Raw genomic sequence first — 13,222 nt, 5'->3', positions numbered from 1 at the left:
GCTACACTTAAAACCAATTGCTGCCTAGTTTCTATGTCTTAGCACATGGAATCTAACTAACCTCTTCATTTCTTCCTTCCATTTTTTTATTTTGTTTTCACCTGCTCCTTTCTTTGTAATCCACCATTACATTGATCATTTGACCTCTGCTTTCCGTTGCTAACTGACTGGGTCATATTTCCCTTTGCTGAAATATCATGGTCACAAATTTGCTCTTTTAAAAAAAAATTGGGATTTTTTTAAACACTTTAAAAAATAATTTGGAATTTACACTTGAATTGGGAATGGCGGGATTATTGGTCTGGATTTTTTTTTTTTTTTTTTTGTCCTTGGATGACGGAAATGCTCCCTTACCCTCCTCCTTTCCCTCCTCCTCCTCGTTGTCTGTTGTCTTTCTGCCTACATTAGGTTGCCTGGAAGTGCTTCTGATCCGAATGATTCGGGCATTCAACCCTTTAAATAACATGGTGCTCTTCGAGGGGAAATACGGCGGCATGCAGATGTTCAAGTCGCTTGGTAAGAGCTGGTTTGTTCGCTTTTGTCCTCGCGGGGTGATGGGGGTGAGTTTGACTCTTCTTTAAAGCTTCTTATGGTGAAAACATAGCAGTAACTCCAACAGGAAGGGTCCAGTCACTGCATTAACTTCATGGCAAGGAGTAAGGGGGAAAGCATCAGAAGCACCTAGGGGATTTAGGAACATAATGAAAGTCACTGAGTCTTGTCTCCCCAACTGTCTAGCACCTCTTCTTGCAGAATCTCATAGTTTATATTCTCAGAGGCTGGCTAGCAAATGGGCCAGTGGCTAATGGGCTCTAGGCTGTCATTCTGACCCCAGCCTAGATCTGGTGCCTCCCAAAGGTGTATCCAGCTAATGGCTGGTTGTTCGTTGTGCCGCAAGCCGATGGGTCTCAGTCTGGGCCCCAGTGGACGTGTAGGCCCCAGTCCTGCAGTGGGATCCACAAGGGTGGACCCTGCACCCTTTGATTTTAATGGGCATTAGCAGTGGTGCAGGGCCATGCGGAGGTGGCATTCACTCCAGTGCCTTTGGCTTGTGATGCAGGGATTCTTTTATTGGAGACCTGCTGGGTTCCTCCCCATTTGCCTGCTTAGTCTCCGGGAGCCTTCTAAGTGACTCGCTTTCTTCTCCTGCTCCAGGAGAGGAGCCCAGAGACTTGGCTGTTGTTGCGAGCAGGAGTTGCCCTGTGGGGACAGAGGCAAATTTCTTGCAGCAAAGGGGTCTGCGGCACTGGGACGTGATGTGCTTCTCGTTCCCATGTCTTCTCTTTAGGCTGCGACGACCTTATCAACGCCGTCTTCGAGCTCGGGAGGAACCTGTGCCGGCTACAGCTCTCAGACGAGGAGATTGCGCTGTTCACTGCAGCCGTCCTGCTCTCTCCAGGTAGGTGCAGAGGGAGACAGGCGAATGGCAATGTCTGTTCTGCATTCAAGGAGCTCGCAGAGCTGCAAGCTCCAGGAGAGAGTGTTCTGGCTGTGATTCTGGGGAGTTAACCCTAAGCTTTATCAGAGAAATTGAAGACCCACTAAGATCATTGTCAGGTGGGGCAAACGAAACGCATGGCTCTGATCTGGCTGCTGATGGAGTCTATGGCACTCTCATGCTTCAGGGTGTAAAACTGATGGCTGCTGGGGTCAGGAAAGAACTGCCCCTGTACACAGTTGGGTGCTAGTTGGGGCTAAATTGTTCTCAAGCATCAGGCATTGGCCACCAACAGAGGCAGCATGTCAGACCAATGGTCCAGTGGAAAATCGTTGTAACCTTAAGTTGTGTACTGAATCCCCTTCCCCCTGTCCCCCCGCCCCCTTTTCTCCACTTCCCACCAGATCTGGTTCTGGAATTTGGAGCCCTCTCCAGCCAAGACACATGTGCGAGGGCAAGCGAGTGGTGTCACTGGGGGCGGGGGGGCAATGATCACAAAGCAAAGTAGTGACCTGTAGCTCCCTGCATATGAAGGGCAGGAAAATCAGTTAAGGAAATACCCCCTCCCCGCAGTGTTGCCGTGCTATGCAGGATTCCGAGCCATTTCCCAGGGCTGACGTGAGCTTTTGCTATTGATTTGCAGATCGCCCTTGGCTCACGGAATCCAAGAAGGTGCAGAAGCTCCAGGACAAGATCTACATAGCCCTGCAGCACGAGATCCAGAAGAAACACTCCAGTGAGGATAAGCTCTCGAAGGTAACGGAGCTGACTGGGAGCAGCCAGGCGGAATGGGGGTGGAATTGCACTAAGGAAAAAACAAGGGCTGAACATCAAGGGAAAATGGTCCCGCTACTGAGGACAGTTGTATTGTGGGATTGGCTCTCAGTGGGGGAGGGTAGCCTTACTCCTGGGGAATTTTACAACTAAACTAGACAAAGACCCTGGCGGACAGACCGTAGAGATCCTCTTGCGTTGGCTGGCTTCACTAGGTCCTATGGGAATAGGTCTCACTTCCTAAATGTTAAGGCCATTAGAATCTTCTAACCGTGCACAGCACAAGGCCTCTAGCACTGAGTGAACGGGCTACCTCCTTTCTAACAGCGCTTCATCAAGGTTGATTCTGGCCTGACATACAGCCCTGGGCTGGGAGGGGGCAGAGTATCACCGCAGAGTTCTCCCACAGCCTGGGGTGAGCTTTGTTACTTAATTACAGTGGAACCTGCCACAGGGACTGCCCAAGGAAGTTCTCCTTTCACTCAAGTGCAAGAGGCCTGTGCGTTAAGAATGGAGGGGTTAGGGTTCGAGTTCCAGGTGTGGGTGAGGTTTACGTATCAGCCATCTGTAGTGCAAGGGCTTGTTTGTGACTCTCAGGATCGAGTGGTTAGGGTACCGTCGGGCGGGCAGGAGGAAACCTCAGCCATAGATTTTCAGGGCTGTTGAAAACCAACCCAGCTGCTCCCTTTAATTCCCAGGCCCCAGGGGGAGCCAAATCATTTCCCCCTGAGAACAGCAAGCCCCTAGGATAGATGCATTGCACCAGTTCAAAACGGGGCTTGACCTGGTGCCTCTCAGCCTTCGTCCGTTCCCAGAGGCAATCACCCAGGCGCAGCACACCATCTTCAGGGGTTCACGCTGCTATAGCCGCCTCGCTGTCATGACACCATGCCACATCTAGCTAAGCCCCATCCAGTGACCGCAAAGCTTGGGCATGACTGGTGCACAGCAATGCTGATCACAAGCCCAAATCTCACTTCCTTCCCCTGCAGATGATTTCCAAGCTGCCCTTGATGAAAACCATCTGCAACCTGCACTTGGACAAGTTGGAGTTTTTCCGGCTCCTGCATCCAGAGACCGCTATGAACTTTCCGCCCCTGTACAAGGAAGTATTCAACTCGGAGCTCCAGTACAGCGACCCACGAGAGAGCTAAGGCTCGGAGCAGCCAGACCCTGTGTCATTTCCCAAAGTCTGGAGGGGAACAGAAACATTGGGGGCCAGAGGAGGTTCATTTAACTTAAATAACCAAACCCGAGAGACCCTACAGGGTGAGGTGATCTGCCCCTCTGCCCCACCTCCTCGCTGTGGTTTGCAATAGCTCTTGAATGTAATGCACCTTGAAGGACAAGTGAACTGACTTTGCCATACCGGTGAAATGAATGTGAAATCTCCACTCCCTCGAGGAGACGCTCCAGTACCGTACCAACACCTTCCCTTAGTGCATGAATCACCATGGGGCATGCACACGCCCATGCAACAAAGCAAAGGAGCCCAGCTGCCAGCACTCATCCCAGGACCAGCCCTTGTTCTCCTCTTGTTTCATATGTATTTGTTTGTTTTAAATTAAATAAATGCCAGAAGGATGGAATGAAAAAGGGGCAATACAGACTTGGTGGGATAGGTGGCTAACCAAAACCAGGCAGGGGATGGGAAGAGAAGTAGAGTCGGGAGTTGAATTGGACTGAAGCTTGGAGGGAAAAGAAGACAAAAGTAGCATCTTGCTCTTAATGTGCCCTTGGCTTAATGACTACCCAAGGAGCAGGGGGACAGAGCCAGGCCTGTAATGACTGGACCACTCGGTGGAAAACACGGAAGTAGAAATTCAACATCGTATCCCCTTATGAAGAATCTAGCAGGGTAACTGTCCAGATCTAACCAGAAGGGATGCTAGTGGGGTCTGCACAGGGGTAGACTCCCTGTGATCAATGGTTTGAATGCAGGGTCAGCTGTTCCCATCCCCCCTCCGAATGCCATACATGTAAGTCTTTCAGGGAAGCCCCCGTCTGTCCTGTATGATCCTGGGCACTTTGTCTAAGAGAAGGGGTTTGCCTCTTTACCTGTGGCCAAATACCACTCTCCGGTTCCTGTGTAGTGCTGCTGTGCGTTGCCCTCCCCAAGGCAGCTGTATTTTAGAGGTGCTGTGTGTATATAGTGTCCGTGCTTTGGGGTGCCAGGCACGGCTGTAACTGTTGTTATAAGCAGTTGTTCGTTCGGGCCATGGCTGTCGTATGTATTTATTTGTATAGAGTCCCCTTTTAAAGATAAATCCCCTGTCTCAGATCAGGTCCGGTGACCTTTTCTTCTCCCTAACTTCATCCAGCGCTGCCATGTTAATCCTCCTTCTCCCAGAGGTGTAACCCACTCAGTGTAACACTTTGTCCCATTTTAGTGGGGGCTGGGCCATAGACAGAGCTTATTGAGCGTACTGCAGTGTTAGCTACCTAACTTTGGTCTTCTTGCTTGGGCAGTAGCGGCTTGTGCTTTTTAGAACCAGAGGTCCCAGGTCAGTCCCTGCAACTGACATCCCAGCTGGGAATGCAGTGTTACCAAGGCGTCCCGGGCCTCCTTTGGTGCTGGCTCCCACACCACGCCTTGCACCTCCTTGTAAGGGCGGGTAATGTTCTCGTTCTCCAGGCAACATGCACGGTACCTGCCAAGCGTAACAAGGTTAGGAAAAAGCGGCGCGTGTCTGGTCTGTTCCTCGAGGTCGAATCATCTTTGACCCCATTTTTCAGGAGCTTTTAGCCCCTGATTTTGATGTTTTTAAGGATTCACTCTCTGAGTTGAGCAGAAATCAGGGTTCTCTCTCAATGGATCTTTTTAGTCACAGCAAAGTTACCAGGTGGTGATGGGGGCAGCGGTCGTTATTTCCCCCTCTAGCATCTTCTCCTCCCCAGCGTTTCAATTTTGGAAGAAGCTGATGCCTCTGAGGAAAAAAAAAAAAAAGAGGGACTATATTTGTGCAATCATTTGGGTGGAGGGATACCATCTCCTTCCACGCTGTGTAACAGCCCATAGGTTGGTTATACTGCTGGAGAGATTAAACTGTCACCTTCTGTGGATTATTTTTTAGTTCCTGCTCCCACTGTTGCCAATGCCAAATCGTACAAGGAGAAAACCTTCTTGCCAGAGGAACAGTGGTTCCTACTGACAAATAGTCAAACTCCCAACTCCTTGCCCCTTTTTCTTACTTATTTCTTATGTCATTAACCTCCCCCATCCCTTAAGTCACCAAGAAGGTTTGAACCCACTACCTTCATTTCTATAGTCCAGCCCGCTCCATCTCTGGAGGTGAGCAAGTAACTCCATTAGCCAGCACTAGTCATACGTTTTTCTTCTGCGGGTGGCCCAGCTCCCGGAGAGGAACATGCTTTGCACTTATTCAGGCAAACCTCCCTGTGAAGTCTATGGGAACTCTGCCTAAGAACTTGGGACTTTCATTTTCCCTTAAAGCCACCATACACAAAATAAAGCTGGACATCATTTCTCATTTGTTCAGCACGGTTAGATGGCTGTAATGTAATGTAATTCTCCACCTCCGTTTATTAACATGGCATTTTTTTCCACTGATTGTATGTTCCCAAATTCACTCATCTTTCAGAAGAAGGCTGCTGGCTTTCCCAGTAGCCCGTTGCAGTATCTAGTGCCATGTATTGTTCTCCAGGGCAGTGTTAGCAGGGGTGGGGACGGAATATTGCTTTCTGTGATACACCCTCTGATCCCAGAACTTTGTGGACTTGAAAAGTCAGTATTGCCTTTTTCATACACGGGGTTGTGCCTTTTTTTAAATCATTTCCAACCGCACTGATTGCTTATCGGCTATCTTCCTTGATGGAAGGCAGACCTTAGGGGGCTAGCACAGCGAGGAAGGAATGTGCTTTGTTAAAGAGGCTTTTGTCAGTTTCTGCGAGAGGACAGAAATCCTGTTCTTAAAGGCAGTAGCCACAGGTGTTCTGAAATGTTTGAAAAAAAAGGCACAACTCCCTGTCCCCTTTTGTGTCTTTGATGTTCTCCGAACAATGTGCACAAGGTTAAAAGTCGCCATTTTCATTTCATCAGCGAAGAGGCCAAGAGAGCACCTTAAATCTGGAAAGACTGAGCCCTCACCACTGAAATTGCAATTTCCCTGCTTGCGACACAGCGTATGTCAAATGGGAGAAATTTTGGATTCTGAGCAATAAAAGCCCACAAAGAAATTTAAGGAAGATACTGGAAACATAAGACATTGTAACCCAACCTGCCAAACTGCAGGAAGCAGCACTTTTTTCTTTTTCTTTTTAAAGGCACCAAATTGTTGGTGAAATTAATTAATTTTTTTTTTAATAAATCAGTTTGTCAAAACTCATGGAGTTTTGGCCCTTTTCACAAGTAACATTAACCTCCAGCCGCTGAATGAAAGTAGGACATGCGTGATTATTTAAAACAACCTGTGATGGTGGAGATCTTCAAAGCCATCTAGGGAATTTAGGCATGTTGAAATTAATGGGAGTTGGGCATCTAACTCCTCTAGGCACTGTTGCAAATCTCCACCTACATGTGTACCATATATACTTGCATATACAATAATCCTTTGTATAAATCACCCCCCTAACTTAGCACTGCAAAGCTCAGTGTCCCACGTAGGCCAGTTTCCATATACTCTCGTTCTGGCTGCACTGTCCAGCTCCGGGCTGGGACCTGCCCTCCAGCCCCCCACCAGGCTTTCCAAGCCTTGTACACCTTTCCCTCTGCGTCTCCTCTCACCTTTGCCCCTTCTGTTCAATGTTGCTCCCAGTGTAGTCAAAGGTAGCTTTGCCAGTGGGGCCTGATATGCCGAGCTGCTGAGCACCCTCATCTCCCACTAACTTGTATGCCATGTGAGGGTACTCTGCACCTTGTGGGATCAGGCCCCAGGTTCAGTCACTGGGTTATCATACTCACCGTAAGCATAGGAGTGTGTCACCCACCTGCCTCACAAATTAATATCTTGGCATTCTAACAGATGTAATGAATGCTCCCCTTCCCCAATATGGGAATGAAACTGGGACTTGCAGGGCTGAAAGTAGGGACCTCTATTGCTTCAGCTGAAGGAGTAACTCCACGGGCTGGTAGCAATTACCCACTTATGTGGGTAAGAGATTAGAGACAAGGCCTGTAACATATGCTGCATCTTTGGGGTATACACACATTTCTCAGTTTATATGCCAGTATACATGGTGGGTCTTAGTGTAAATAAGATTAAGGCCTTTTTACACCACTCTGCCAATATGAAGCGGACTTAAAGTGCAATTACACACAGTTTAAGGCCCCTTTATGGAGCTAGAGTGGATTAAATGAGTGGGAATCTGACCTGGTGGATACACACACAAACACACACACCAAGCGATATAAAGATAAGAGCACAGGTAAAATTTTCAAAAGTGCCTATGTGACTTAGGCACTTCAACACCTTTGAGACTCTTGGTCTGAATACTACAGATTTCGGTGAGAGTCAGACGTCTACATCCCTTTGAGAATGGGGGGGCCTAGGAACCTAAGTGTTGTTTTAAAAAGAAACTTGGGCACTTAAGAGCCTCTAACTTTCAATGACACTTAGGCTCCTATGTCATTTTTGACAATGACTCTTAAGAGCCTAAGTCAGGTGCTTTTGAAAATTTCACACCATGTCTCTCTGACTCATAGCACTGTGCTGAGCAGGCTTTAGATAGTTGGATGGGTTTCATTTGTTTGCTTTCCCTTTTTATTAAAAAAAAAAATGTTGAATTGCGGAACCAAACAAAAAGCAAGAACTCCCTCTTTCCCAGATGAAGATCTAATATATATATTGTTTTATATGAACATTTAGCTGAGTGTGTTTTTCCACCTCTAGACCCCTCACACTGTGTATAAAAAGAAGAAATGGCTAATATATATTCTTGTGAATGTTGGTGCAAAAGAGAAAATATATAACATTGCAGTCAGTTTTATGTTATTTTTATCTATATGAATGAAATGAAGAAATGCAAAGCATTTTTCCATCTAACACAACACAACACACACACACACCCCACCACCACCACCTGTAGGTACAGACAGGTTTTATGGAAATATTTTACTTTTTAGACTTAGGAAAACACTTCTGTTCTCATTGAATGTCCAGTCTTGTAAGATTGTAATTTCTATTTTTGTAAAGAAAAAAAAAAAACCTAACAAAATAATGAAACTTCCTCTTATGAATCGGCCAGCTAGGAAGGGTGGGTAGGGGAGGGGAAATGTTAATTTAAGGGGCGGGGGGGCTTTTGTTTGGATTTTTCATAAAAGTACTAGAATATATGGGGGTGACCTTTTAATGAGGTGGATTCTATAGAGAGATAGATGTATATTGCACAAGATTTATGGAAAGAAAAATAAAGTCTGTTTTACAGGAGCAAAATGTGTTGGAAGTATTGAATTTGACTCCTGTTTCTTAGCAGAAAGCCCCAAGCCCACTTGAATCCAGGGAAAATCTTTCCATGGATTTCAAGGGGCTTTCTGGGACAGGCTGTCACTGAAACCCCATTCACAAGGTACTCAATGCCTGACTTTTAGACCTATGGTACTATCAGGGGTGAAACTAACTTAAAGGCCTTACCGGTACTCTGGAGTCCTTAGGAGGGGCGGGGCCTCTACTGGAAGAGGTGGGGCCTTTAAATCCCCAGGCCCTTTAAATTGCCATCAGGGGAAGCCAATCTGCCCTGGTATGGTGCACCAGCTTACTTTCACCTCTGGGTACTATTCAGATGCTTACAGTTGGACATATGCTTATGGGCCTGGTTGAATTGGCTAGTTGCCTGAGGGAAAGCGCTGAAGGGAAATTGTGAATGGTCGTTCACTGTCCAGTTCTGGTACCCACAATTCAAGGATGTTGATAAATTGGAGAGGGTTCAGAGAAGAGCCATGAGAAATATTAAGGGATTAGAAAACCTGCCTTAGAGTGACACAATCAAGGAGCTCAACGTATTTAGCTTAACAAAGAGAAGGCTAAGGAGTGACTTGATTACAGTCCTAAGTACCTGCCTGAAGAATAAATACTTAATAACAGGCTCTTCAGTCTTCCAATACAATCCAAGGGCTGGAAGTTGAAAGCCAGACAAATTCAGACAGAAAATAAGTTGTACATCTTTAATTAGCAATTTACCAAGAGTCATGGCCTCCATCGCTGAAAATCAAGATTGGCTGTTTTTCTAACAGATCTGCTCTAGGACTGATTTGGGGGCAGTGCTCTGGCCTGTGCTATACAAGAAGTCAGACTTAGATGGTCACAACCATCCCTTCGAATCTACCAATCTAGGAAAAACTGTGAGCTGCTGCTGAGTTCTGAGTAAAACTGCTAGGAGGCCTGGGTAGAGCTGGGGAACCCTGCCAAATGGTAGGGAGTCTTGTGCAGCGCCCCTAGGAATGAGGGGAAGAATCGACTTGGTCAGTGTAAGGCAGGCCCAGAAGCAAGGGATTGACTCCAGAGGGAGAGGCCCAGGAGTAGGGGGTAAGAGGATTCCCAGGTTTGGAGGTGGGAGTATAAACACTGCAAGGAGCCCTCTGGCAGAAGACCTGAGTGGAGGGTTGTGGGAGGAGCCCAGGACCAAGGGGTTGCTCTGAAGGGAGATTCCCCTGAGCAGGGGATAGGAATCACACAGGTGAGGAGCCTGGGGGAGTGAAATACTGCAGGGAGCCCTCTCATGGGAGACCTGATTCGGGACTACAGGAGAAGACTTGTGGGAGAGAAGCGAGTCTGGGAACTGTCAGATGGCTGCCCTGGAGAGTGGGGCCCTGGAACAGGGACTAAAGGAATGGGGACAGACTGATTACTGACTGTAAGGTGGGTGACCTGGGAAAAGTGACCTTTGAATGGGATTGAGGAGCTGCTGCCTTGTCACTTTGTTTGACTTCGGGGAGGAACTGTTTTCCTATGCGGCATCTGCAGTCTGGCACTTTACATGAATTAAAAGGGGCTGAATTTCCTACTGAGAGAGACAATATTCCTTAGAGAGGTGAAACAAAGGGGAGCTAACGCAGGCACGTCTGTCGTGGGGCTGGAGGGTGCTCAAGCAGGGGCCGCCCAGGGACAGGGTCTGAGCTGGGATTTGTCTATCCTGGGTCAGCACAAAATTCCTAGCACATCTTTTACCCCTACAACACAGCCTTAACTGGACCCTCTTTGAACAATACCTCACTCACACCAGGCGATTTTGGTACATGTGATTTTAGGGGGCTGTATCTCACAAACACCTAGCTCAAATAACCCCAAATTTGGACTACTAGCTCTACCCCATGCCCACTTGAAGCCCAGCGAGTTCTGAGACACTCTGAGTTGGCACATAGATGTTAGAGCACTTAGACTAAGCCATCTTCTAAACAGTAAGCAACTCTCATTCTTTTTTGCTTGTTTGGGGTTTGTTTGGGGTTTTTTTAAATAAAAAATGCTTTTGATAAAAAATGTTCAGTTTTACAAAACTGAAACTTTATATAGAAGATTCTCAGTTTCTGATTTTTCATGGACACTGTCAGGAAATTTCAATAAATTCAAAATCAGAAAATCTTCATTCCACTTGAAATAACCTTTTCCATCAAAAAGAAAGTGTTGAAAAAATTTCTTGCCAGCCAGTTCTACATATAACAAGCTGGAAATCCATTAAATGAATGTTTAATATCCACAGATGTCTGTAAACTGGATAAGAATTCAATTATATTGGAAGTGCTCCTCAATAAACAAGGACACATTTAAAAGGTGGCGATAGGTCTTGTGCAATGAAACTCCCCTTCTTCCCCAGCTGCAACCCAGTCAAGCTTCCAGCCTTGCTGGGTTTTCAGATGCTTCACTAGAACAGCAGTCCCTAAACTTTTGAGGGTCGCACCCCCCAGAGCCAGGGCAGGAGTAGGGCCACAGCTCAGTGGGAAAAGGGGGAATGCGGACAAAGTTAAAGGGGGTCGAGGCTGGGGCCACGGCCAGGGGTTGGGGCTGGGGCCATGGCCGGCGCAGGACCAGAAGTGGAACCATGCCGAAGCTGGGAACGGGGCCAGGCATGGGGCCGAGAGCCAGGGATGTGGCTGGAGGCAAGACTGGAGCAGAGCTGGGGGCAGGGAGGGGCTGGCTGGTGCTCCCTTCCAGCCCTCCATAGGGGCTGGATCAGGCCCTATCATGCCCCCTAGATGTTCCTCCATGCTGCCCTAGGGGGGCACACCCCCATAGCTTGGGGACCTCTGCACCAGAGGCAGAATGATCTCTGCTGGTTTAGAGCTGAAATCCTGACTTCGTTTCAGTCATTCTCACAGAGGGACGTGAGACACTGGACCTGATTCTCCTCTGCCTTGCGTACTTGTTAACCCTGGAGTAGCTTCACTGGGTATTTCTACACTACAAAAAAAGGTGTGTTCTTAACTCAGGTTAGCAAACCTGTGTTAGTTAATTCAGATAAAATAGCAGTGAAGACACTGCAATTTGGGTTGGCAGCATGAGCAGCTAACGCAAGTTAAAGGGCAAGTTGTAGTGTCTTCACTGCTATTTGAACCTGAGTTAGCTAACTCGAATTAAGAACAAGCCTAGGGCTGGCCCTAGGCAGGTGCTGCTGCTGGAGAAGAAAAGGGATCTTAAGTGGCCACTAATTGCCAAACCCTCCTTTCATGCTGCCCTTCCCTGTCTCCGAGCCCCCGCCCTGAGCCCCCACCCCGCCACGGCAGCTCCCCCCTTCCGCCCTGAGGCACCCCCTCCACGCCCCAGCTCACCCCTGCCCCGACTCCTCCCCAAGCACGCCGTGGCTGCTTCACTTCTCCCGCCTCCCAGGCTTGCAGCGCCTAAGCTGATTGGCCCCACAAGCCTGGGAGGTGGGAGAAGTGAAGCAGCCACGGCGTGCTCGGGTAGGAGGCGGGGCAGGGGTGAACTGGGGCGGGAGTTCCCCTGCGTGCTGCCCCCCCTTAATTGCTGCAGGCGGCCCTCCCCGCGCTCCCTTGCCCCAGCTCCCTCCGCCTAAATGCCGGTGGCGACCGGGGTGGCCGAAGATCTGGCTGCTGCTGAAGAAAATGGCGCCCCCCAAATGCCAGTGCCGTAGGCGACCACCTAGGTCATCTCAATGGTTGCACCAGCCCTGCCTGCACACCGTGGAGGGTCCAACTGAACCGGTGTTGACCAGCCCTCTGGGCACAAAACCGAGGGACAGGGACGCGCCTTGCGGCGAAGGGCGTCTCGTAGCCCCGGAGCTGCAGGCTGCAAAGGCCAGGTGGGAATGCTAAGGGGCAGAGGCCTAAAGTGTGTGTGTGGGGTGCAGATGCCAGCCCCATCAGTGACCTCAGGCAGTGGCCAGCAGCCTCCAAACTACCCCTGGCAGGCTCAAGGCAAGCCCTGGCTTCGCCTTTCACACACCTCCCTTATAATATTGTCCCCCGCAAGCCGCCGTAGTCCAATATCCGCCTGCCCCTCCTACCCGGCTTCAGACACCCTCCCTTGGTCACGTGACGGAGGGTCGCCGAGGGGCATGTTGGGAGAGGTAGTCATCGTCACGGCTCGCGGCAGCGGCGATAAGCCGCCCTGGAACTACAACTCCCGGTGTGCCCCGCGGCTGTCACTAAGGGCTGGAGGGAGCGGAGGGCTTCGGCGGCTGATGCTGAGGTAAGGGCGATAAACAGCAGAGCGGGTGGCTGCCCCCTGCGGGGAGCGGCTTGGCGGCCAGGGAGCGGCCCCTCGCCCCGGTTAGTAATGGGGGGTGGTAACCGGGCCCCCAGCGCTGGCGAGCAATTAATGGGGGAGGGGTGTAGCCAGACCACCCCCCCCCAGCCCAGGCGAGTAATTAATGGGGGAGGGGGTGTAGCTAGCCCCCCCAAGCCCAGGTGAATAATTAATGGGGGGGGTGTAGCTAGACCACCCCCCCCCAGCCCAGGCGAGTAATTAATGGGGGAGGGGGTGTAGCCAGACCACCCCCCCTCAGTCCAGGCGAGTAATTAATGGGGGAGGGTGTGTAGCTAGCCCCCCCAAGCCCAGGTGAATAATTAATGGGGGGGTGTAGCTAGACCACCCCCCTCAG

General features: G+C 49.4%; 2 protein-coding genes across 4 annotated transcripts in view; both read left to right on the top strand.

The window, feature by feature from the left end:
• LOC115638606 (nuclear receptor ROR-beta-like) overlaps positions 1 to 4,356 on the top strand; it is a 37,126-nt gene extending 32,770 nt beyond the window's left edge. Inside the window, exons 7-10 of the mRNA XM_030540415.1 lie at positions 409 to 516; positions 1,289 to 1,399; positions 2,082 to 2,194; positions 3,205 to 4,356. Coding sequence (XP_030396275.1) covers positions 409 to 516; positions 1,289 to 1,399; positions 2,082 to 2,194; positions 3,205 to 3,366 — 494 coding nt within the window. The 3' untranslated portion in view covers positions 3,367 to 4,356. The remainder of the gene's footprint in view (positions 1 to 408; positions 517 to 1,288; positions 1,400 to 2,081; positions 2,195 to 3,204) is intronic.
• Positions 4,357 to 12,725: 8,369 nt separating this feature from the next.
• The window catches only part of SCAMP4 (secretory carrier membrane protein 4), a 32,653-nt gene continuing 32,156 nt past the window's right edge, over positions 12,726 to 13,222 (top strand). The window contains exon 1 of one of the 3 annotated variants that reach the window (XM_030540408.1): positions 12,726 to 12,810. The gene's annotated coding sequence lies outside the window, so the exon portion shown is untranslated. The other 2 variants (XM_030540409.1, XM_030540410.1) reach the window with 2 other exon arrangements.

This window comes from Gopherus evgoodei, chromosome 22 (genome assembly GCF_007399415.2).
Source record: "Gopherus evgoodei ecotype Sinaloan lineage chromosome 22, rGopEvg1_v1.p, whole genome shotgun sequence".
NCBI lineage: Eukaryota > Metazoa > Chordata > Testudines > Testudinidae > Gopherus > Gopherus evgoodei.
The sequence above is the reverse complement of the archived record's forward strand: the minus strand, read 5'-3'. Positions and strand labels throughout refer to the sequence as shown.